Source organism: Perissodus microlepis, chromosome 17 (genome assembly GCF_051167445.1).
Source record: "Perissodus microlepis isolate ML-2025 ecotype Zambia chromosome 17, ASM5116744v1, whole genome shotgun sequence".
Taxonomy (NCBI): Eukaryota; Metazoa; Chordata; class Actinopteri; order Cichliformes; family Cichlidae; genus Perissodus; species Perissodus microlepis.
The window spans coordinates 29,268,046-29,290,823 of record NC_140477.1 but is presented as its reverse complement, the minus strand read 5'-3'; the positions used below and the strand labels follow the sequence as shown (position 1 = coordinate 29,290,823).

The window sequence follows — 22,778 nt, the reverse complement described above, 5'->3', positions numbered from 1 at the left end:
AGGAATCCACCTGCTCACAGATAAAATGAGTTTAATTTCCCCCCCTCCTCCCCTCCACTCGTGCCCATGTGCCTGCCTGGCCTCTTAGAAATTACTTATGCACAGCTATTATTAAAATAGGGCCAGAGCAAATGAGAAAGAAGCGCTATCTCTGGAGAGCGTGGCTGGGTTTTAGACTGCCGCTGCTGGTAGCTGCTGCCGCCAGGACTCCCTGCTTCACACAGTCAGCGATTCTTCCACACGCACACACATGTGCAAACACAGGAGCCCGAGCAGATGCACCTCACCTCCTCTCAGCTCTTGTGGCAAGCTCTGACCCTGTATTTACTAAATTAACCCAAATCCCTTTTTTATTTTTTTGAGTCGGGAGTTTTTCAGTGTAATGGAATTTTGCAAGCTTTGTGAGAACATCTATTTTCACAAGTGTCTGTCTGCGTGCATGCTAATATGCACTTATATACCGATGGGAGAGTTTGTGTGTGTGTTAGAGCGTACATTTGTACTCTTGGGCTTGCACGCCTGTTTTTGTATCCGAATGTAATTTTGTTGTTGGAAGGAAATTTCCTTTGGGTGCACAATGTGCTCGTCCCTGCATCTTCAGAGTAACTGAGGCTATAACAATAGAATGCTGAAGACTTAGAAAATATCAGCCATAAGTGGTGACTCAAATATTTATGTATGCATGGAGGAATGCAGATGGAAAGATGACAATTGGGAAAGGCAAGAGGGAACAGAAGCAAAGTGTAAGAAAAATCTTCTATTAAAAAAAAGGAAAAAAGAGGTCATGGCGGAAGTGTTTTTGTTCAAAGGTTGCTGTATGCTCTCTGTCACCTCTGCTCCATTAGCAAATCAACACATTCCTCTCATCTCTCACTTTGGCCTTGAACACTTCCAGAACATTCATCCTTTTCATCCACATGAGTTGAAGGATGTTCTGATGACTGGCTGCACAGCCTCTCTCTACTCTGAACCCTTTGCCTTCTTTGTGGCTGTGATTCAATAATCAGCTAGAGGGTGAAAAAAAGAAAAGAAAAACAACACACAAACTCATTAGGTGAAAAAAATCCAAATTGGAAGTGAACTGAACATTTGAAGGTTACATCCTAACATTGTTTGACAACAGAGCTGCTAAAACTGGATAACAAGAAGAATGTAACAAGCTTTGTGCATTTTATATTTTTTAAAAAAGAAGTTTGTACTGTATCTACAGAGCAAAAAATAGTTGAACATTAATATCTCTGCCAAAATGCAAAGGAGGAAATAAAGGAAACAATGTGCCATTAGGGACAACTTGAAAGGTACACAGAATAATGATGCGCTAACATGTTTGCATTTTGTCTTGAGGCTTCCTGCTGTGTGTATGAGCTTTCTAATGACTGCTCGCTGTGAGGGAAAACAGCCCCTTGGGGACGTTAAGAATCTAATAAATGAGGTTCACTCTCCACTTCATGCACTCTCAGGGCAGCAATTATGTCAAAACAGTGTTTATGGTTGTAACAGTAAAGAATTTTTCTGCCCTCTGTAGACGGGCCCTTTGGTTCTTGACAGGATTTCTGAAGTTGAAATTACTGTGTGGTTATGTCACTTTATAATGCGCTAACCTATAGTTTGCAAATGCTATGGTTATTATTGTCAGTGTGAGCACAGAAAGTGAAAGCCTGAATGCACGTGATTGTGTTGACACACTTGAGCATGTGATGTCTGCAACACGTTATTTAAGAATATAAATAATGTTGTTATAATGTAATTATCGTGCGCAGTGTTGTGCTAAGGGCTGTATTTTGCTCTACAGCAAGCAAAAGCATCACAGCTGGATCAAATTTGTGGAAAGTCTTTCTTTTGACCGCAAACACTAAATATATGTTTTTAAGGAGGGCGAGGGTGGAGAGAGTAGTAGGGTGGGGGAAGGTGAAGGGTCACACCAGCTCTTGGAAATAATATTAAAGGGTTACAAAATTCAAATTTGGGGTGTACACCAAGATTTTTTCCCCTCTTGCATCACACTAAAGTACTGACAGCTAGATTAAGCTGCTTTTTTTTACAGCTGTAATCTACTGTAAAAAATAAACAAAGTGTTGCAGTGCTGTAAAGAATACACGACACAATATTATTCTTAGCTCTTGGTTATACTGTTATCTCCAAGAAGAGTTTATTACTCCAAAATATAACTGCATGTCCTTGCTCCTGCTCGCTTTCTTGCATTTCCTCTATTCTTTGAATGACAACTTTTAAAACATATTCACAGTTTTTTATAAATTCCCCTACAGATGAACAGTGGCTTTGTGCCTCTTAAATACATGGATCACAATGGAAGCCCTTTGCTAGCCAAAACCCTAACACAGTTCTGGATTACACAACCGCTGGAAATATGAAAACAACTTTGCAGTCACAAAAATTACGGTAAAATACCATAAAAACACAAGTGTTAATATAAAGTGTTCAAGTGCATTAATGCAAAAATGGTACAAACTGTGCAAAAATTTCCTGCAAGTTGGCAAAATATAACCAAGTGTTCACTTAGTATGACAATACTGTACGGCACATTCTTTTCTTAATCATGTTTTAGTTCCTTGAGATGTGTAGCTCTGTGTGGGAAAAAAAAGCTGATTTGAAATTTATATTAACTGAATGTGTTACGTACACTACAAATGAAAAACAATAAGAATGATAAATAGCAAAGAAGCTGGATTCAAGTGGACAAAAAAGGGCACAAAAACAAACCAACAAACAATCAAACAAACAATCAAACAAACAATCAAACATATGTATATTATAGTCTGTAATGGGCCAATGTGTGGCCACTATTTGCCTTATCGCCTGGTTATGATGTGTATGGTATAGAAATAATGTAATATATTCTATATGAAAAGAGAAGTGAACTTTAAACTGTTTTACACTTAAAAATAATATACTATCAATTTAGCCAAGCAGAACATCTGTCTGTTTTTGCACCAATCCAATCAAAAATAACGAGGTTTATGCTTTTCCTTCATATTTTTTGAGGATAACTTGAGAGTTTTGTATCTTAATATTTATTTTTTAATACCTTGGTTACACTTTAACAGACCTGGACTTGATGAAATACTCTTAAACCTCTTCCCTAAAAGAGTTTCCATTTAAATTGCATATATGTAAATGAAAGAAAATATGGTTGGTTTGCTTACTATCTATTTTCATGCATATCTGTGAAGCACTTTGAATCATGAAGTCATATATTACGTGCCTCTGAAAGACATTTTGTTTGATTTTAGATCACTGATTACTTAAAAGGGGATTATATTTATCATGTCAGCTGGCTATTTTGTCTTAGGCAGCAATAACTCAAGAGATAGACAGTCCCAACTTGATATATTTTGCATAATGTTTTTGGAGAATCCCAAGTAAAGGACTGCCCCCTTTCACTACTTTCTTTGATGGTAAAATACTTCTGTATCTTTTCTCCAAGATTCCACAAGATATTATCACTAACAGGAGAACCAAGTCCTCATCATCTGTCTCATTCAAACACTCTTCTGTCACGGGGGAGCCGTGAGAAAGATTTTCAGTGGTGGTTTTTGATTTCCATGCAGTCCTTTAATGACCCTTATTTGTAGTTTCTTTAAGGACCCTCCCCGTTAGGAGGCTGCAGGGCACTGGTCTACTCTGCCACTGCGGTTCCTGTAAAAGTCAAAACTGCAGATAAATACAGTGCTTGGAGGACATTAGAAGTGTAGTACAAGGGTCCAATTTTCTTGATTAGCTGATAACCCAAACCCCCTAAAGACCAGTGTTGAATGGCCCCAGAAATTATTTTACAAATGTGTCTTCCAGCAGAAGAAGTTTGAGTCCCTGTGGAGTATTGTGACAGCACTGAGACGAGGGCCAGTGACAGCAGCGGGGTGAGAGTGTGATTGAATGGCAGCAGAGGACTATACATCTTTAAATTCCTCATTATCCACTAACACACAGGCACCACGTCTGCTCCTATTCCATTACTTACTCCTCTGTATTGTCATGCTCCGAGAATTCAATGTAGTACCTTTTATTGTAGAAAATGAAAAATGTCATTTTCTTCTTCTCCCTCTCTCTGTCTCCCCCTCTCCTAACACTAATTTAAAATGTCTCATCTCCCTCCGCGTGTTCAACAGTCTGATTGCCTCAGTGCTGAAGAAAGAGGCCTAAGAGGAGGAATCCCCTCTTTGTGAAAAGAAGTCCAGGTGGGAGCAGAGCAGGAGGAAGAGGAGGAGGAGAATGGGGAGTGGGATGATTCATGAAGGCGAGAAATCTGCAGCTTCATCAGAGTCGGTCAAGCAGGACAGCTGCTGCCGTTGACCTCACGAACTAGTGAGAGACCCGCACCTTCAAGGACTAAAGGTCTTCTTTTTCTTTTCCCTCTAGCAGCCTTCCTCTCTCTCCCCCTCCCACTGCTATTCTTTTTCTTTCACACTTTTTCTCTTATTGCAACACTGCAGGCTCAGGACATGACCTGGAGAAACAAAGTCCTTCAGGTCTGCAAAAGGAAAAAAAAAGTACAGTGATGTGGTGTCTCTGGGCCTGAAACACAGCAGACCTCCATGTGTTTGTCTCACAGAATCAGCTGTGAATCTGTTCCCTTTACTGATGGCTGACGGATGATGGAGTCGGATGGATGGAAAGCACATTTCCTAAACAGAGCACCAAATAATACATTATTGAGACATTTTATTGCTAAATACCTGAACTGAGCCATTCTGTGGCTTCACAAACACCAAATTTTCACTCTTTTTTAGCCTTAGATAACAATAAAATAAGTTTTCTTTTAAACAGAAATCTATGTATTTATCTATTTAATGCGAGTGTTCTTAAAAATGGATTACAATTCATAAAAATCAAATTAAGTAGAGAGGAACAATTCAAATAAACAGAAAACCTCAACTGAAATATGTCTTAAAGACCTAGATATTTTGTGGTATTCATGAATGTCAATCAAAACATGTTTGTTTGTTTTTTAAAAACAAGTGAAACATTGTTTATAAAGTGCAAATGTTTGTTTCAGGTTTGCTCACATCAAGAGACAAAAATCACATTCGTCCTACTTGAAATGCCATTCTTGACTCAAACAAAGTCAGGCATTTCCAGCGGTATGGATGGAGAGCTCAGCGGCCTGCACTTTCCAAAAATTCGACCTCTGGTGTGGACAAATGCGGTGTTCCACTGCCCTCCAGTGGAAACATGCAGAACTGCAATTAAACTGTTTAATGTTTAAAGTATGAATTAAGAACTTTTTTTTTCTATTCAAAATGTAAATCTAATGACTAACCATAAAGACGATATCCCGGTACTCTTAATAATGACTTTTGACACCTTAGTATATACCATTAACGACATAATCAGACCATTAAAATAGTTTCTGGGCTTATCCGAGGGTAGCTGCGTAGGCAGAGACCACCCTCACTAACTTCTGATGCACACAGTCTTTACTCAAAGTAGGCTTTAAGAGTTAAAGAGTAAAAAAAACAAGTCCCCTTTTAAAAGAGAGACATTCCAGGAGGAATCAGTAGGTCGATGCCTTCTTTAAGTATTTTTTATTAAGAACTGAGATTATAATTGAAAGTAATCTCATGTGCATTTTGACTGGTGGATAATTTGCCATCTTAGGATGCATTAACCAGCCAGGAATTGTTGAAAAATTTTTTAAAGACATGCAATATGTTGTTTACTTATGTTGAAAATAAATAACTGTGGCAGAGAGAAAGCTCTACAGAGGGTGGTGAAGGCTGCACAGAGAGTTGTCGGAGGCAGCCTCCCAACCGTCACAGACATATACACCTCCAGATGCAGGAAGAGGGCCACCTGCATCATGAAGGGCCCCACTCACCCAGCACACCCACTCTTTGTCCCGCTCCCCTCAGGCAAGAGGTTGGGGAACATCAAATGCAAAACCACCAGACTGAGAAACAGCTTCATTCCAGAAGCTGTGAGACTCGCAATACATAAATGGACAAGAACTGCTATTGTAGCCCCTTAACTACTGACACTTAATGACACTGTCACTTTATCAGTGCTGGTCATCATGCCCTTTGCTGCTAAAGTATTTACACCTATATTTATACCTACACTCTAAACCCATACTCCATACTGGTACTCAGGTTGTTGCACTCTACTTATAGTATTATTTATTGTATTTTTTATTACTTGTCATTCCTGTTTGTTAAAAAACAAACAAACAAAAAAGAAAAAAACAACTATTTATTTATTACTTTAAAAATTCTGTTTCTTCATTATTTAGTTTCTTTTCACTCCGGGACCGTGTGTACATAATTACGTTCCACCTCATGTTAACATGTGATGCGAATGACAATAAAGCTCCTTGAATCCTTGAAATAAATAGAATAAATAAATAAAAAATGAGAAAAGTAGGGTCACATTCTATCTGGTAGTAAAGACATTTTAATAATATTTTACCATCTGTTTTACTCTTTTCCCTTGATGCTGTAAAAAGCAGAGGAAAGACATGTACATAGTGTGTCTTTACTAAAGATAAACAAGGTTTTCTCTTCCCATTTGCTCGTGTTAAATATTCATGTTATTAAGTGAAGGTGTGCAAGATGAAGGAAACGATTGAGGGGATTCATTGGCCAAACAATAAATAAATAAATAAAATAATCTAAATGTTTTTGCTGTTCTGAAAAGACATCTGCTCTCCCTCATTCAGTGTTATATTTGAAAGTGAAGAGCATAATCTGCCAGAGAATCCATTTATCACAATTTTTTAGGATGGAATAATCCATGTGTTCAGTGAGGCGTCTTGGCGGAGACCAAAAACTCCTCTCCAGTGGCTCTTTACGGGACTAATGACCCACCGAGTGAGCACTTAGCAAGATCTCCCGTATTCAGTATTTATAATATTAAGATGTCAGGCATCTGAGGGGAGGAAGGACAGGATCAGGAGTGTGTGGTGAACAGCATTAGATGAAGAGGCTTCTTTTCTGCCTGTATATTAGTGGCTAATCTGCCCTAACAAGATAGACTGGGGTGTACAGCATTCTCCACTGCATCACTGATGATGGGACCAGTAATGATGGAGGAGGGAAGCAGGAGGCTGGCAGCTAAGCCCGAAGTAAGCTACTTTGGCACGGGGTGACGCACGGCTGGTCCCACAGCCACCAAAGAGTGTGCGTGTGTGTCCAGTTATTAAATCAAATATGTGACACCAAGTAGCTTAAAGCACCAATAAGCCACAAGGCCACTTTGGCTTTAATTTGTTCAAGGATGAAATCTCATGTGAGTTACATGGCATGACTTTTAGGGAAGTGTTGCCTCAATTTAAAGATTGTATGACAAAACCACAGAAGTAATAATGTGTTAAGTAAAAAAAACAAAAACAAAACAAACAACAATAACTAGAACACATCAGATGTTTTAGTACATGTTAGTCGTTCTCAAGGTGTGGGCTATTGATCCACTCAATGACCAGAGGAAAATTATGGAGCCAAAACCAGCCAAAAATTTGTTGCTTTACTGTTAATGCTTGATGAAAACTGTAAAATATTACATGGAACATCTTACTGTTTTAAAACCTATAAGTTAAAGTGTTTTAATATTTGAGATCTTGCATGTCTTTATCATGCTTTCAATGGTATTCTAGCTTAGTATGAACATTGCCCAAATCATTAAAAATGTGATTCCACATAAATCTCCACTCAAGGCCCACTTAATTACTTATTAGGAAGCTTTCCATGACTTTGATCACTTTGGTTTAACGCACAAACTTTAAATGCCGATGAATACAATGTGTTATGACCATGAGGAAGGTCTTTGATATTACTAAGATTGTAAGAATAAAGTCAGTTTGTACTCTTGGATTTTGGGTGAACAAACCCTCTGACTCTATCCTAAATCAGCTTCTTGTGATGTTGCCATGTGTTCCCAACCTTTGGATTTATCCTGATTCTTTTGAATGAAGTTGAGGTTTCACGAATGTCGATGGAAAGCTACACAGGCCTGCAGTGCTGACACTTTCCCAGAACTTCAAACAGGCCCATATACAGTAGCCTCCATGCATGTAGAGGATCAATACGTTGGTGGAAAATGAATCCTCTTCCACACATATTATGGAGCCAGGAGAGGTTAGCAATGTGTCTGCAAATACAGTGGTATTTCTCTCTGTGGAAGAGAGAAGTGCAACTCACTTGAAAGAACCCCACAGCTGAATATTTTCACCAAGTTTAAAGGTTTTCTGCACCGCTGCATTTACATCATGAAAATAGGCAGAAAAAGCAAAGCAATAGTAATGTATGTATATACATACCTGGTCAATAAAGCTGATTCAGATTTTAATAAGCTCTTTGATACTCTCAATATATCAACAGTTCTAACATTACAGTGATATGGATACCCTTGACTGTGTGATTATAAAGTGGCTTTTTAAATCTATCCCCAAACACAGCCTCCCCAAGTCTGATTTGTCCTCGATTTAAAATCATTGTATTGAATTGATGAGTTCTCAATGTTTTGGGAGTCCTGTGGAAGACAAAGCCCAGTGGAACATTTTGAAAGTCACTGACTTTTTTTTTTGTTTGGCATAGTTTACTTTGGCTCTACGAAGGATGGCCTAGCTGCTCATTGAGAGCCCAGACACAAGCTATGATGTCTCATCACTGTGAGGATGAGACCTTTCAAGGTTTCATCTAACAATGTGTTCACCTTGAGATCAGGTGATGCTTATACATTTACAGTGCTCTGAAAAAGTATTTCCCCCTACAGAATTTCTTACTTTTTTCCTTTGTTTTTCACACTTATTTGTTGATCTGATGTTTCAGATCATGAAAGTAAAATATAAGACAAAGATATCCTGAGCAAACGCAAAATTTTTCTTTCCAAATCTATTTGACCCTATGCAAAAAATTAATTCCTCCAAGACCTAATAAACTGGTTGTGCTGCCACTGGCAGGAAGAAATGCAATCAAATGTTTGTGATAATTGGAAATTGTTTTAATTCAGCGACACTGGAGGGTTTTCCAGCATGAATGGGCTGTTTAATGTCACAAAGCATATCAATCATACTAAACTTGGACTAAGCCAAATTTTTTGGAAGGACTATTTTTTCTTATTTTTTTAAATTGCTGGACTTGCTGTTGTGTTTCAGATCATTATCCAGCTGCTTAACCCAAGTGAGCCTGAGGCCCAGGGCACATACTCATGGTAGGAGATTCTCCTTCAAGATTTTCTGGTAGAGAGCAGAATTGCAGCAAGTCATCCAGACCCTGAAGAAGCAAAGCAACCCCAGACCATCACACTACCACCAACATATTTTTCGAGCCAGCTGTAACGGGACTCAGACCTTCTAAAAGGTTCAGCTTTTGTCTCATCAGTCCACAGAATGTTTTCCTATAGGTCTTGATGTCTTCTGGCAAATGTGAGATCAACCTTTGTGCTCTGTTTGTTCAGCAGTGATTTTAGTCTTCGGCTTTTGTCCAGGCTCTTTTTTATAGTTTAATCATGAACTCTGACCTTAATTGAGGCAAGTGACATCTGCATCTCTTTAGATGTTGCTCTGGGTAGGCTGTTGATGCTCGGTAATTTTGGTAGGCTGGCCACTCCTGGAAAGATTCACTACTGTTCACCACTTGAGTAACAAAGTCTTAGCAATGGTCTGCAATCCTTTAAATGTCAGTGACTTTGATTCGTAAATGCTCTTGAATGACTTTAGATAGTGGTGTGATGTGTTGCATTTTCTGAGATTTTTTTTAAGCCTATGTCAGAGGTTCTATTTGAGTGATTTCTTAATTCAATGGGCCTGGGTCATCTTTGTCCAATACTAAAATTTGTTTGGTGATCTGAAACATTTCAGTGCAATAAATGTAGAAGGGAAAAAACATGAAGGGGGCAAATACTTTTCCACAACACTGCATCTAATTGATTATATCTGCACCTGATCTCATTTCTGTAACACAGTGCTCATCACTGTAGATAACATGCAGACGTGTATTGGATGACAGCTATAAAAAAAAAAGAAGAAGAAAAAAAAAAAGGACTTTAATGACTTGCAGGTTTGATATTTGAAATGCTTTACTGACTCAACTGACTTTGTTTTATTACAGGAAACAATTAGTCAGAATACAGCTGGAACTTCTGCACTAAGTATAGTCTTAAGGATTGTTTGGACAGAGGTTTAACAAGCCACAGAAAGAATGTACAACATGGCACACAGCAGTAAATATAAGGCAGTCAACTTCTTTGACAGCAAAAAGAGCGTCACAGAACAGATGATCAAGCTTACAGAGCAAAGTTATGCAACAGCTTGTCAAAATGTTCACTATTCTCTAAAGGCGATGCTTCTGAAGATAATGTAATAATATGGACTGAATCTGATATTCTCATGCTTAGATATGACATGTACTGTTTGCCAGTTTAAAAATATGAATTTACTGTAGCATTATTTTAAAGTGTTAAACCTGTTTGAACCCATCAAGGTGAACATTTCAGGACATTTTGACAAACAGTTACTAGGAAATTATTATAGGACTCCAGTCTGACATAGAGAATAACAACCTTTCAAAGTAAAATGGCTCATTTTCTGCAAAAAGACAAACTTTAAAAAAAAAAAAAAAAAAAAAAATAGCTGGTGACATTCAATCAGCAACAGATTTGGCCATAGATCAGGAGTATTGATGCAGTCCAGAGAGTAGTTTCATGGTACAAATGTTACTTTCACCTCTTTTCCGAACACCTGTATGGATATCATACCCTCTTGTTATTTTTTTGGTTTCACTCCTTTTTCCTTCTCAAACTGAGCAATCTGGTTAAAAATATCCAACAGGTTTGCAGGGAGGTCCTTTTTGGCCCCCATGCTGCACTGTTCATTTTGATTTCCAGCACTTCCTTTTTTACTGTGTCCTTGATCTGGCATGGTACCTTCTTCCATTCGACTTTCCTTCTCTCTTTTCACCTGATCTGCTCCGTGAACTTCCAGCCTCCCTCTATTCTCTTCAAAGAGGTTCCTGGATGATGAGTCATTCCTGTTCTCTGCGTGTTTGGAAGCGGAATTTCCTGAATGCTCAGGTCGGTAACTAGATTTACGACCCGAATACTCCAACTCTCCTGACGAGCAGGATAATTTCCGCTTGGAATTTTCATCTAAACTACTTCTCCTTTTGGAGTCACTGCTTCTTCTGTCTTTCTTCCTGTCACCATCCCTACTTCTATTCCTCCTTTCTCTACTCCTGCTCCTAATCTTCTCTCTATCTGGGCTTCTGCTCAGGCTGCTCTTTGTTTTCTTCGTCCTGCTCTCCTCCCTGTCTCTTCCCTTTCTTTCTCTCTGTGAGGAGTCAGACTCTTCCTCTTCTGAAGCTGCTGACAGCGAGTACAGCTTGAAACTCTTTCTATCATCTGCATCCTTCCCTTCTACCTGCTCCTCGTCCCTCACTCCAAACCCCAGGCCCCCCACCTGGTTGAGAAAAGTAGCTGAGGTATTGGAAGGTGCGGGATACCACTCCACTTCATCATCCTCCTCTTTCTCCTTCCTATCTTTCTTACCCTCGTTGCTTCTCCTGCTCTCCTTTGAGGAGATCCTGCGATGGCGCTTGCTTCCACGCTCTGATTTCCTCCTTTTCTTTTTCTTCTTTTTAGACTGCCTGCGAGAGGACGATGATGATGTGGAGGAGGAGGATGTACTTGAAGAAGTGGAGGATGAGGAGGAGGATGATCTCTTCCGTTTTTTCTTCATCCTGAAAAATAGAACACATGTACTGATAATATTTTTATGGTAAAACAGACGGGGTATTATGAGGCTGTCCTTAACAGAAGTGGCTTTTCTTTTAGCTTTAAGTAAATAAATCAATCGGTCAGCTTACCTCTTCTCCTCTTTTAAGATCTTACGTAATTTTTCAGCACTGCTCTGGCCACTCTTAGTTTTGACCTGTTCCTTAGCCAGTGCTTCCTCTCGCAGGCGAATCGATTTCTTTAGTCGCCGGGTGAGGCGAGGCAAGACGAGACATGACAATGGCAGGCAGCCAAAAGTCCACAGAAACATATTCAAAGACATACACGCCATGACCCAAAACCACGCAAAAATCCCGAAACAACAATCATTCATTCATTCATTTATTCAGCCATTTACATCAGAGCAAGTATGTATGGAGAGGGAAAGAAAAAAATCAAGAGGTTTGTAGAGCATACATAACGTCACAAACCAAACAGATCGCAGGAAGAGAAATGTGTGATGAGTTACAGATTTACCATAGAGAATGATGTGGTATGATCCCAGAGCAGGGGTAGATTTAAAAAATTTTTTTAGATTGATGGAAGGACAGAGGTGCAAGCAGAGATGTGCAAAGAAACGGTATTTGTCCCAGAATTAGGTGGAGAAGGTTTCAACATTACCGTATTTGAACCCGGGACACGGAACACAAGTATCCAGGAGAAGAGGAGTCATTGTTGCCATTGTGCAGATTATTTCCCCCCCCCCACGAGGCAGGTGACAAGAACGCAGCAGTCAGAAGGTCAGAGGGCAGAGGGTCAGAGTCCAAGGGTTGCGAACACACACATACACACCAAAACAGTTCATCAGTATTACAAACCACAGTGCTCGGAGCAAAGTAGAAAAGCATTTTTTCTTTTTTAAATACAGTGTTTGTTTGTTTTTAAAGAAAACATTCCTACATGAATAATATGCACTTTAGAAATGTGCTCAAACTGGTTTCAACACCATGGACAGCAGCTCATGTCTTTCTTCAGCACCCAGGCATACCCACACACATTTACTGTTTATTGTTATACTCTTTGCTGTCTCACTCTCTCCTTCTGTGTGCGAATGTGTGTGTGAATGGGTGGATGACTGTGTATAGTGTAAAGTAGGGCTGGGCGATATGGCCTAAAATCCATATCGCGGTATAATTTGAAGCACGTGCGGTAATGATATATATCGCGATATATTCTTTTCTTCTGTATAACGTATTTTCCACACTATAAGGCACACTTAAAATCCTTTAATTTTCTCAAAAATCGACAGTGTGCCTTATGTATGAATTCTGGTTGTGCTTACTGACCTCGAACCGATTTTGGTGTGCAGAAATCTGCTAAAAAAATGTTTTAGTACAACTTTGGTAAGCCGCACTGCTTGATGGATTGTCAGAGCATTACGGCTGCCGTAGTTAGGAGCTTCGCGGAGTAATCTGGGTCCAAAACTCCGTCCGCTTCAGGTCCCAAAGTCAAACGAACGCTCAGAGTTAAAAACGGTCTAAATTCTTTCATCTTTAATAAAATCATCAGCATTGCTGCTTTACCAGGTGTAACAATTAAGTTTAACATCCAGGCATCCATGAAAACAGAATTTATTAAATTTAACGGAGTTACAAGTTAACAGGAAGTTAGCTCGCTAGTCTCCACCTAAACATGACATACCATGTTCTGACAGAGATTTTTGAAACTAATTAAAACGTACAGCTCTGCTACCACTTCCAACATAAATGAAGACAGAAAACTAAACAGCAGTGGCGTTTGCAGGGTTACTGAAGTTGGACTACCTGGTATATAATGTTGTGCTACCTGATTGCTAGCGACACAGCTATGTTAGCATAACATTAGCACAGTGAAGCTGGAGGATGAACGCCAACTTTTTTCCACTCGATAAAAGTTAACGTGAGGGTTTCTGGTGGTTAGGGACAAATGCAATCGCATAGCAGGATGCTATACACGGGCCAAACTTCAGTCAGGAGAACAACTGAGATTATTCATCCAATATACAAGGTTAGTTATTAATATACTGCAACAACATGGGAATAGAGCAGCTGCGAGAGAATTCAACATTGATGAATCGATGTTACGGAAGTGGAGGAAGCGCAGTTTTTGGCTTTCCCCATATTTCAAGAGTGCTTCATCTCTTTGCTACGACTGTCGCCGAGCATAATTTGCAGATGATAATGGTTGTAGCCGCTGTGATGCTTTCGACCAAAACAGGCGCAGCTTGATGACGTCATCAACATACGCTATCGCGATAGAGCGGTATAGTCAAAATCTCTATCGTTGGCCAAATTTATATCTTATCTATCGTATATGGTTTATATCGCCCACCCCTAGTGTAAAGCGCTTTGGGATCCTTAGGACCAAGTAAAGCGCTATACAAATACAGGCCATTTACCATTCTTTAGTCCCCCCCCAAACAAAAAAAAAACAAAAGTCACACAACATGCCTCACCCTCATTTTTATCCCTAAATTTAAGGTTATTTTTACCTTTACCATCAAAGTTGATAGCATTGTCTTGCTATGCAAATTAAATGACTTGCTATGATTGTCAACAAACTGAAAAGTTAGTCTTTTATAATGAGCCATTTCACTGTTAAACATTTTACAAGGCAATCTATTATGGGCCCCAATCTATTGGGGCGACCATGGCTCAGGGGGTTGGGAAGCGTATCTGTAACCGGAAGGTCACCGGTTCGATCCCCGGGCTCTCTGTCCTGGTCGTTGTGTCCTTGGTTGTGTCCTTGGCAAGACACTTTACCCTACCGCCTACTGGTGTTGGCCAGAGGGGCCGATGGCGCGATATGGCAGCCTCGCCTCTGTCAGTCTGCTGGTGGACTGACAGAGGCGCCTCCACTGGCTGACAGACTGACAGAGGCGCCTCCACTAGCTTGCCTCCACTGTGTGAATGCGAGAGTGAATGAATAGTGGCATTGTAAAGCGCTTTGGGTGCCTTGAAAAGCGCTATATAAATCCAATCCATTATTATTATTATTATAATAAATCACCTTTATTAATGCATTTCTTACCAAAGACTTACCTTAGCCCTTTCAGTGTTGTGGCATACTACACCTTACATACAAAAGGCTTAAGTTAAAACTGCTGATAATCAAGTTAATAACTAGTAAACCTTTTTAAATTCATGTCCTATATTAAAAGTTACAGAGGTCAACATTGAACGAGTGTCAAAGGCCTGCATGTATAAAATTAACACTGTCTTGGTACAGGAGGTGTTCCTTATTTATTGAGCTGCTAAAGTTGTGCAAATGTTTAGTGTTTAATTAACAAGCCTCAGATTAACCACAAAATCCACTGCTTCATGTAAGACAATCTTATGATAATCTGTCAACAACAGTCTTTTCACAGCAGCCATTCTAAAGCAAGGACACAGGTAGTAACAATGATTAGGGGAAGTACCTGCATATAACACAGCCTTCATTAATATTACTACAAACACCCGTTTTTATCAACTACTTCAAATTGACCTGTCAAGTTTCCACTAATGCTGTAATATTCACAGTTCTTTCTTCAGTCTTTGAATGTAATACATTTTCATAAAGTTGATGGGAGTGAAAAGCACAGCCCAACCGATAGAGGATTTTCCAGACTAATATTTGGGGATTTAAAAATCTAGTATATTGGACAGTTTTGTTTTTTCAGTTACATAAAACAAACAGATTTCCCTCACATTTTTTTATGTAAAGTTATTTGTGTAAAAACAACCTCAGCAATTCTTTTGCTTCCAGTTTTCACTTCTTCTCTTCCCTTGTCAGTGCGGATGTAGAGGTTTTTTCACCTATTGTTCAGGATATCGTTTAATACTACAGCAGCTACGTGCACTGCCACAGCAAACAGAAATGGATGTGGCTGTGAGTGGCATTCCCAGCGTAGGACAAAGCAACCAAAGCAGCAGGTATACCGAGGGCTTAAAACTGACTCTTTTTTTAACTGAATTCTACTGTGATCATGTGCGTAAACACCCCAAAAGGCCTCTTTTGAGCAAGGAAAAATTCTTACTGCTATCAGAAATATCTGGATCTGTAGCTGCTTAGTGCCCAGTGGTCACCGGTTAGCTGCTAACTTTAGTGTGCCTGTTTTCTCGTGGTCAGTACACAGAGCCACACATATTTGTTAAAAAAACATGTTAAACATATTTAAGCAGAGCACACATAAATACAGTTCTGGGAACTTGTCAACTAATTTTACGAGACACTAATCTGTCCTCATACCATCCCTTTCTCTGTGTTGTCAGAGCAACAAGCAGCTGCTCATTTTTTCCACCTTTTTTATTAATTTTTCTGAAGTCACACAGAAATAACACCATTTTAAAATTAAACTTTGATGGGACCATTATTTCTGCATGTGCTTTAATAGTTAAGCCTAAAATACACACACTGCATACCTGCCAACTTTTTTGAACCCCTCAGGCACGCGTGCGTGCGTGTGTGTGTGTGTATGCGTGTGTGTGTGTGTGTGTTGTGTCCGCTCACCTGTATAGTGTCTGTGATCTTGTGCAGGGCTTCCTGTGCCTCAGGGTTTGAGCCATCTAAAGCTAGAGCTCTTCTGTACAATCCCTCAGCTGTTACTAGCTTTTCCTGTTCCTCAAGCCTGCAAGCACAAACAAACATCCTTTGAGTAAATGATAATACATGTTATTTATACGTTACTCCCTTTTTCACGGGAACAAAGCAGCTGAGCTGATGCTCGCTCACCTATTTCAGAATAGCCTGTGAACCTTTTCCTAACTTCGTCCTTCTATGCAGCTTCTATTCATAAACACTAGCAGTGCACCATAATCAGGCTGTGAAATGGTTAAACAGGGAAAAAGGAGCAGGCCAGAGAAAGCTTCGTTTCCTCCTTGGGAAAAATCAAAGTTGTTCTGTCTATAGTTACCTTGCACATCGCTCTTCATAGCTGGATTTAAAATCAATAGTATTTGCATACTGACATATCAGGCCCATTGTGCACTGTAACAAGAAAAAGGTGGTGGAGCTGGCAGCTTCTCATTAACATTCTTAAACTTCTCTCTGATCTGAGTCTTTCAACTAGTAGATCACTACTGAACTGTAAGCTCTCATTTCACATCTGCCTACTAAGTGAAGCAGTGCTTACTGTTTTCCTCTCTCCACTAGTGTCTGACACAGATACTTCTTGGCGTTGCGGTGATCAGGACAGTTTTCCAGAGCTCGTTCAAAATCTGTTATTGCCTTCATGATGCTGCCCCTGTTAGCATACCTGTGTGCAAAGTGAAAGAAGCACAAAAAAGACGATAAGATCGATCTCATTTTCAGGACTATGCCAGGTTTCGGTAACAAGTGTCATGTGTGTTTACGAGGTACTAAGCCAAAAGCAACTTTTCATTCCAAAGAGCTACGACAGTAGTACAGGACCAGGTGTGGTGTCTTAATTACTGTTCCTCATTCCATTCTCGTATGGGAAATGGTATGAGGAAACTTGCCAAAGTCGTTTAAAATGTCTTGATGCATCCAATAAATAAACTATTGTAAACACTGTATATATTTCTTGTAATTTAAACCAGTTAGGTGTTTACAGGGTCATGAAAGACGAGGGAATATCTCAAACAAGGACAGAGTTATACAACAACAGTTCTCATCATTTGAACTGAAAGCAGACTCACAGAGCTCCACGTGCCACCAGTGCTTCTACATTACTAATGTCTATTTCCAAGGCTTTGTTGTATTCATTCATGGCTTCCACATGGCGACCATGTTTGAAGTGGTCCACCCCTGCACGGACACTTGAAAAACACACAAGCAAAATACAAGTCAGGTTTGTATTATTGTGAAGTCTAAGCCAGGGGGAATAAGTGGTCCAAAAACAAAATGATGCAACATCCCATCCATTTTCTGTGGTCAAAGTTGATAGCTAGTACATTACCACTTTAAGGCCCAGGATGCAGACTGTTTCTTCCTGATTGCAGAAGCAAAATCCTCTGCTTGGAAAAGTTTACTGTGGAGAAAAGAACCATAGACACCACACTATTTAACAGCCTTGCTAGATGTCCAAACTTCCATTATTGCATGAATCTGCTTGCAAATTTGTATGAAATTAGGGGAATTACTGTGTAATCGCACCAACTAAAAGTTTACCTCTGCAGTCCTCGCATCATTGACGGTGGGTGGGTATCACTAATTCCCACCTTTTCCAGCAAGTAGTCCACTACAGAGGGGTTGTGGTATCCATGGCAACCTGTCAGTATACGCTCATATGTCTCACTGGAGTCAGTGGCTGCCTGAACACTACGACTAAGGAGAGAGCAGTCACTGCAACCACACGTTAATGCATTAATACATATTTATATCAGATTAAGCTTTTATATTAAAGCTCAGGCTACATATCAGCCCACTCATTTGTGTAACAAAATACATCATATTCTTGAAAAAAGCATGAATATAAAAAAGAAAAATTGAATCCCCAAACTTTACATTTTACATGAGCAGTGACTGCGAATACAGATGGTCTGCTGCAGCTACAATCAACTGAAGCCTGATATGAAACACTAGTTCAAATGCTTGTGTGACATTTCTTAATGCAATGCTATGCAACAGTATTCACTCGAACTAGCTAAGCAGGTTTGTTTTTCTTCTTTCAGCAATCCGTGTTGTTTTTCTTTACCTGTAATGAACAGGCAGCTCCTCCTTGGTAATGACACCAAGTTTGATGTGCTCCAAGCTCGAAGAAAGACAGGCCTGATGGAGCGACACTGTGATTTTCTCCTGGTAGCGATCAATATCTTTCACTCCAGCTACAGAATAAGAAAAGATCAGACCGTCATTCTTTACATATCCCATTACAGTACTGCGAAGCAGCACTATGGAATTCAAAAAGCAGCAAGCATTTCTATGATTATAACTGCACTGCAAACCTGAAAATTAAAATAGGATAAAAGACTAAAACTTTAAGATATAGGTTGTGTTGAGACACAAAAAAGCCTCAAATGGAAAAAGACACTATCATAGGCCAATTTTCCGTGGAATGAAGGTATCAGCTAGATTAATATACTTTATGCAGGTTTTGTCTGTCTAATAAATCTATTATTAGAAAATGTTTTAAAGGCTCCTGAAAAGAACTGCAGTATATGATTCTGGACCTCAGTGTTCTGGTTGTGTTAGACATAAACCTCTGATGAAGTCCCCAATCTGGTAGTACGCCAGGGGATCATCATGGCTGCCAGTGGAGGGAATTTCTCTGACATGACACAGAGCCTGAAGGGTGAAGAAAGATGTGCCTTTATGAAACAATAGTAAAATGCAAGGTGGATGGCAGATTTAGTTCAGGTGGACAGAGCAGCAAATTTAATTACACAACATCTGCACCATTTACAGTCTGACAACAGAAACTCTCCAAGAAGCTTTCTGTTGAGGAATTTTTTCACTTGTAATACCTCAGTTGAGGTGGCTTGATGACAAATATGCAGGTGTTTTTTTACAACAGACACGAAGATGAAAAGCAGAAATCTTTTGGAACTGCCACTCCTGTACGTCCCGTAAAGCACAAGACTAAATGACGATTACAGCACAGATATCATCACATGGACTCATAACATGAATTTTAAGCATGACTGTATTCTTATGTAAACTCCACGCAAAGAAAGAACTGGCAATCACTCGGGTATTCCCAGAGCTACACAGCCGGTTTTTCATCAACAACTGGCCAACAGGCCCAAATTTTCAGCTTCTACAGTGATGATTTATGACATAACTCAATGACATTCAAAAGGCTGAACTTGTTGACCTACCGACAACTCTAAGTCCTCAATGTCTCTTTTCAGACCTCCTGCTGTGCAAAACAGAGTGAGAAAGAAGCCGTATTCTCTAATGTTGTTGATCCTCCCCACCACAATGTCTCCTCTTTCCAAATCCCGGTAAATCATGGATCGCCTCTCCTCATACGACACCTCCATGAATACCTCCATCGGTGGCATGACTGCATAGGGCTCTGGAAGAGCGAAGACAGATCTGATGCAGTGTGTCACAAAATACAGACACTTTTCTCAACATCAGATAGGGCCTATGTGCAAGTCATACTCATCTTCATTTACACGCACAAGAATGAACAACACACACCTACAGCCTCCTCCTCCTCGTGTTCCTCTCCTCGAAGACCAGCAGTCCTCCATACTGGACTGAACAGGATGTCAGCCTTCCTGGCAATGAACTGCTCCACAAGTGGGTTGCTCTGCTCTTCACACCTACTGCACAGAACAACAACAAAAGAAAGATCAGTAAGATCAGCTGGACTGAATTCACCTATGACAAACTAATTCTTGTATAATGGTGCAAAGGAAAATGAAGTAATGCAACAGAAAAAGGTTGAATTAATACACACTCCTGCTCTTTGTTCACAGACCTTCATTGAGAGTTATTGTATTACACTACTGATTTTTATTGTACAATGACAGCTGCAGTAGCTAGTCACAAGCAGATGCGTACTTTTTGCATCTCTTTTCATACAATGGTATTTTAGTTTAACTACACCATTCACAAATGATTGGGGGGGGGGGAAACGTGTGGAAACAACATATGCTTACATGGACAAAAGTAGTGCGCCACTGACACATTACACCTACAGGTGTTGCTCGGCCATGGAAACCCATGCCATGAAGCTCATGGTGTGCCTTTCATGTACTGATGTTAATGTCAGAGACTTGGAACCCTGCAGTAATAAGGTCAGCAGAGTGTTGGGGATTTTTTTTTTTTTTTGACACAGTGTGCCTCAGCAATTGATGAGCAGCTGATCACAGAATACTCAGGAGTAGTGTGGGGCTCACAGCTCATCCAGTAAAGTCCCTGTGCCCCCTAAGCTGAATTATACTGATATACTTCAAATATACGTTTCAGTAAGTCATACAATTTGTTATTAACAAACTTCCACAAAGTTCCACATCGCTGGTAAGTGTTACTGCACTGCATGCCCAGTTTAATTAATGGTTTCACATGAATTTAGTTCTTCTGCATCAATCACTGTACCCAGCACAACTGCAAACAGAGTGGAGGGGCTGCTGCAGGTCAGACTTTGATTTGAAATGTAAAAGAGGTCATTCATCAGTTTGTGCAGCTACATTTATAGCACGTATTTTTGCAATTTTATATCTGTGGCTGCATTTCTTTATTAGTGTACATTGCATGTATAGTTCTAAATATTGATAGTGTGTTTTTTATTGCAATTGCAAAGTGACTTGACTCGATGGCTGCCTGTCAAAGTTTGTTGCCTGTCTAGTTCATATGGTCTGCTTCCTACCTAACCTGGGAGTGAAGACATTTTATAAACTGATTTGCTGCAGGAGTGGCATGGTCTTGCAGTACCCCACATGTGTTCAGTGAGCTCCTTATAATGACTCATTCTTTCACAAATGTCTGTAAAGTCAGACTGCATGTCTAGGTGCTTGATTTTAGACATCTCTGGCAATGGAACTGAAAATACCCCAATTCAAAAGCTGATAAGTGTGGTGAAGTCCTTTTCTGCATATTTCTTGTGCAATTTAATTATAAGCCATTTTAAATTCAGAGAATTTTCAAGCAAAAGTTGCAAATTCCTCATTAGCGTCACCATTTCTAGGCAGATGTTAGCTTATGAACTGAAAATCTGCTGGACGAGCAATAGGAGATTTAAACAGTAAAATTATACTGGCGATAAGACTGTGATATTCACTCAAATTTGTTTTCAGAGCGTTTAATTCACAACCTATATGCAATATCATCTTTGTCTAACACTTTAAGAGAAAATAATGATGCGCTAGCATTTTGTCTGTACTTGTGACTTTTGGCATTCTGCAGCAGCCTGCCGTGGTGCTCATAAACTCAGACATACCTTTCATACGTGGCTTTGCAGAGGTCAGACACCACCGCTTGGAAGTCTGGATTTTCCGTTTGCTCACATTTCAGCGTGTTGAACAGGGATTGTCCATGATACGTCAGACATTGCCTCAACAAGTCTCTGTCCATTCTCTGCTTTTACGGGACTGAACTCACATTATTGTACGAGTCAAAAAATACCGAAGCGGCCGAGCACTCTTTTAGCGATGCCCATGCCAGCACAATTTAGAGCTTACCTTGAGGTTGAGACAGTACTGCAATTTTTTCCAAACTTAAAAAACGTTTAATTATTTGCAAAAAAGACTGAGAAGTCCACTTTAATGTATGTAAGTTAGATAACAACCAATCTCTGTTGTTTAGCTAGCTAGCAAACCCACCAGCAAAAAGCCGCACTAACACTGTTTCCGCAGTTTGTTTGTCTTCATAAAAAGCCCCAATATTGCGGCACTGCACATACACGGACAAGGTGTTCATGCAACACAAGGAAAATTGTTGTTTTAGCTATTCAAAGTTTAGCTAATGCTGAAAAAAAAATTCACTAGTAAGCCAGGAGTCGTGGACAAATGAGCATGCGCCGTGTGTGTCACACTGAAACAGTCGGGAGAAACAAGAACCACATGGGAACGATGGCGATAACTGCTATTTAGTTCGTGTTTATATTTACCGCTTAACGCAAATTTTATCTTGCCCCTATTTGTAATAGTCTTTGAACATTCAGCTTTCTTTTTTATGGACATTTTGATTTGTTATGCAGAATAATTCATTTGACCCCTGATTTAATGTGAGCCTTGTGTACCTCAAGCAAGCAAAGGTTGATTTTATTGCCCAATCCATTTTTTTAAATTTCACTTCTAAAGAGTTTGGTGTATACAGGGTTTTCAAAATAAATAAAGTAACTATACCCAGCATGGAAAAATTTCTGTGTTCCCCAATGACATATATAGGAACAGAGGTGTCTTAGAGGTAGGGCTGTGAATTGCTGAACAGAATGTTGGAGAATAAGAGGACCCCTGAGGAATGAAAGACTTTCAGAAATCCCTGTCTGTGAGCACAGTTCCCCATGTCTGTGAATGTATGTTAAATGTCTACCATGTGCAAAACAATAGAACAGGTTAACATTATCCAGAAATGCTGCTGCATTCTATGCATTCTCTGTTGCATTCAAAGGTCATTTAAAATGGACTAATGTAAAATTGAAAACTGAGCTGTACTCAGTGACTGGTAAACTGATCCTGGATCCA

At 39.7% G+C, this 22,778-nt stretch overlaps 1 protein-coding gene across 1 annotated transcript; it reads right to left on the bottom strand.

Moving 5' to 3' along the window:
• Positions 1-10,011: 10,011 nt before the first annotated feature.
• On the bottom strand, positions 10,012-22,126 carry ttc14 (tetratricopeptide repeat domain 14). Its single transcript, XM_084910026.1, has 12 exons — positions 21,533-22,126; positions 19,789-19,916; positions 19,461-19,660; positions 18,843-18,927; positions 18,338-18,467; positions 17,812-17,967; positions 17,600-17,671; positions 17,340-17,459; positions 16,814-16,936; positions 16,192-16,309; positions 11,814-11,920; positions 10,012-11,687 (listed from the first exon to the last, which is right to left on the bottom strand). Exons 1-12 carry the CDS (start codon positions 21,664-21,666, stop codon positions 10,715-10,717), a joined length of 2,346 nt encoding a protein of 781 aa, XP_084766152.1. The 5' UTR covers positions 21,667-22,126; the 3' UTR covers positions 10,012-10,714.
• Positions 22,127-22,778: the final 652 nt, after the last annotated feature.

What these genes read in the sequence shown, in the direction of transcription:
- ttc14 (XM_084910026.1), bottom strand. Translation starts at nt 21,666, where the DNA reads ATGGACAGAGACTTGTTGAGGCAATGTCTGACGTATCATGGACAATCC. An exon ending in TGCAAAGCCACGTATGAAAG is followed by an intron (nt 19,917 to 21,532) that starts GTATGTCTGAGT and finishes TGTTCTGTGCAG; the next exon opens with TAGGTGTGAAGAGCAGAGCA. An exon ending in ATGATGCGAGGACTGCAGAG is followed by an intron (nt 17,672 to 17,811) that starts GTAAACTTTTAG and finishes TTTTCTCCACAG; the next exon opens with TAAACTTTTCCAAGCAGAGG.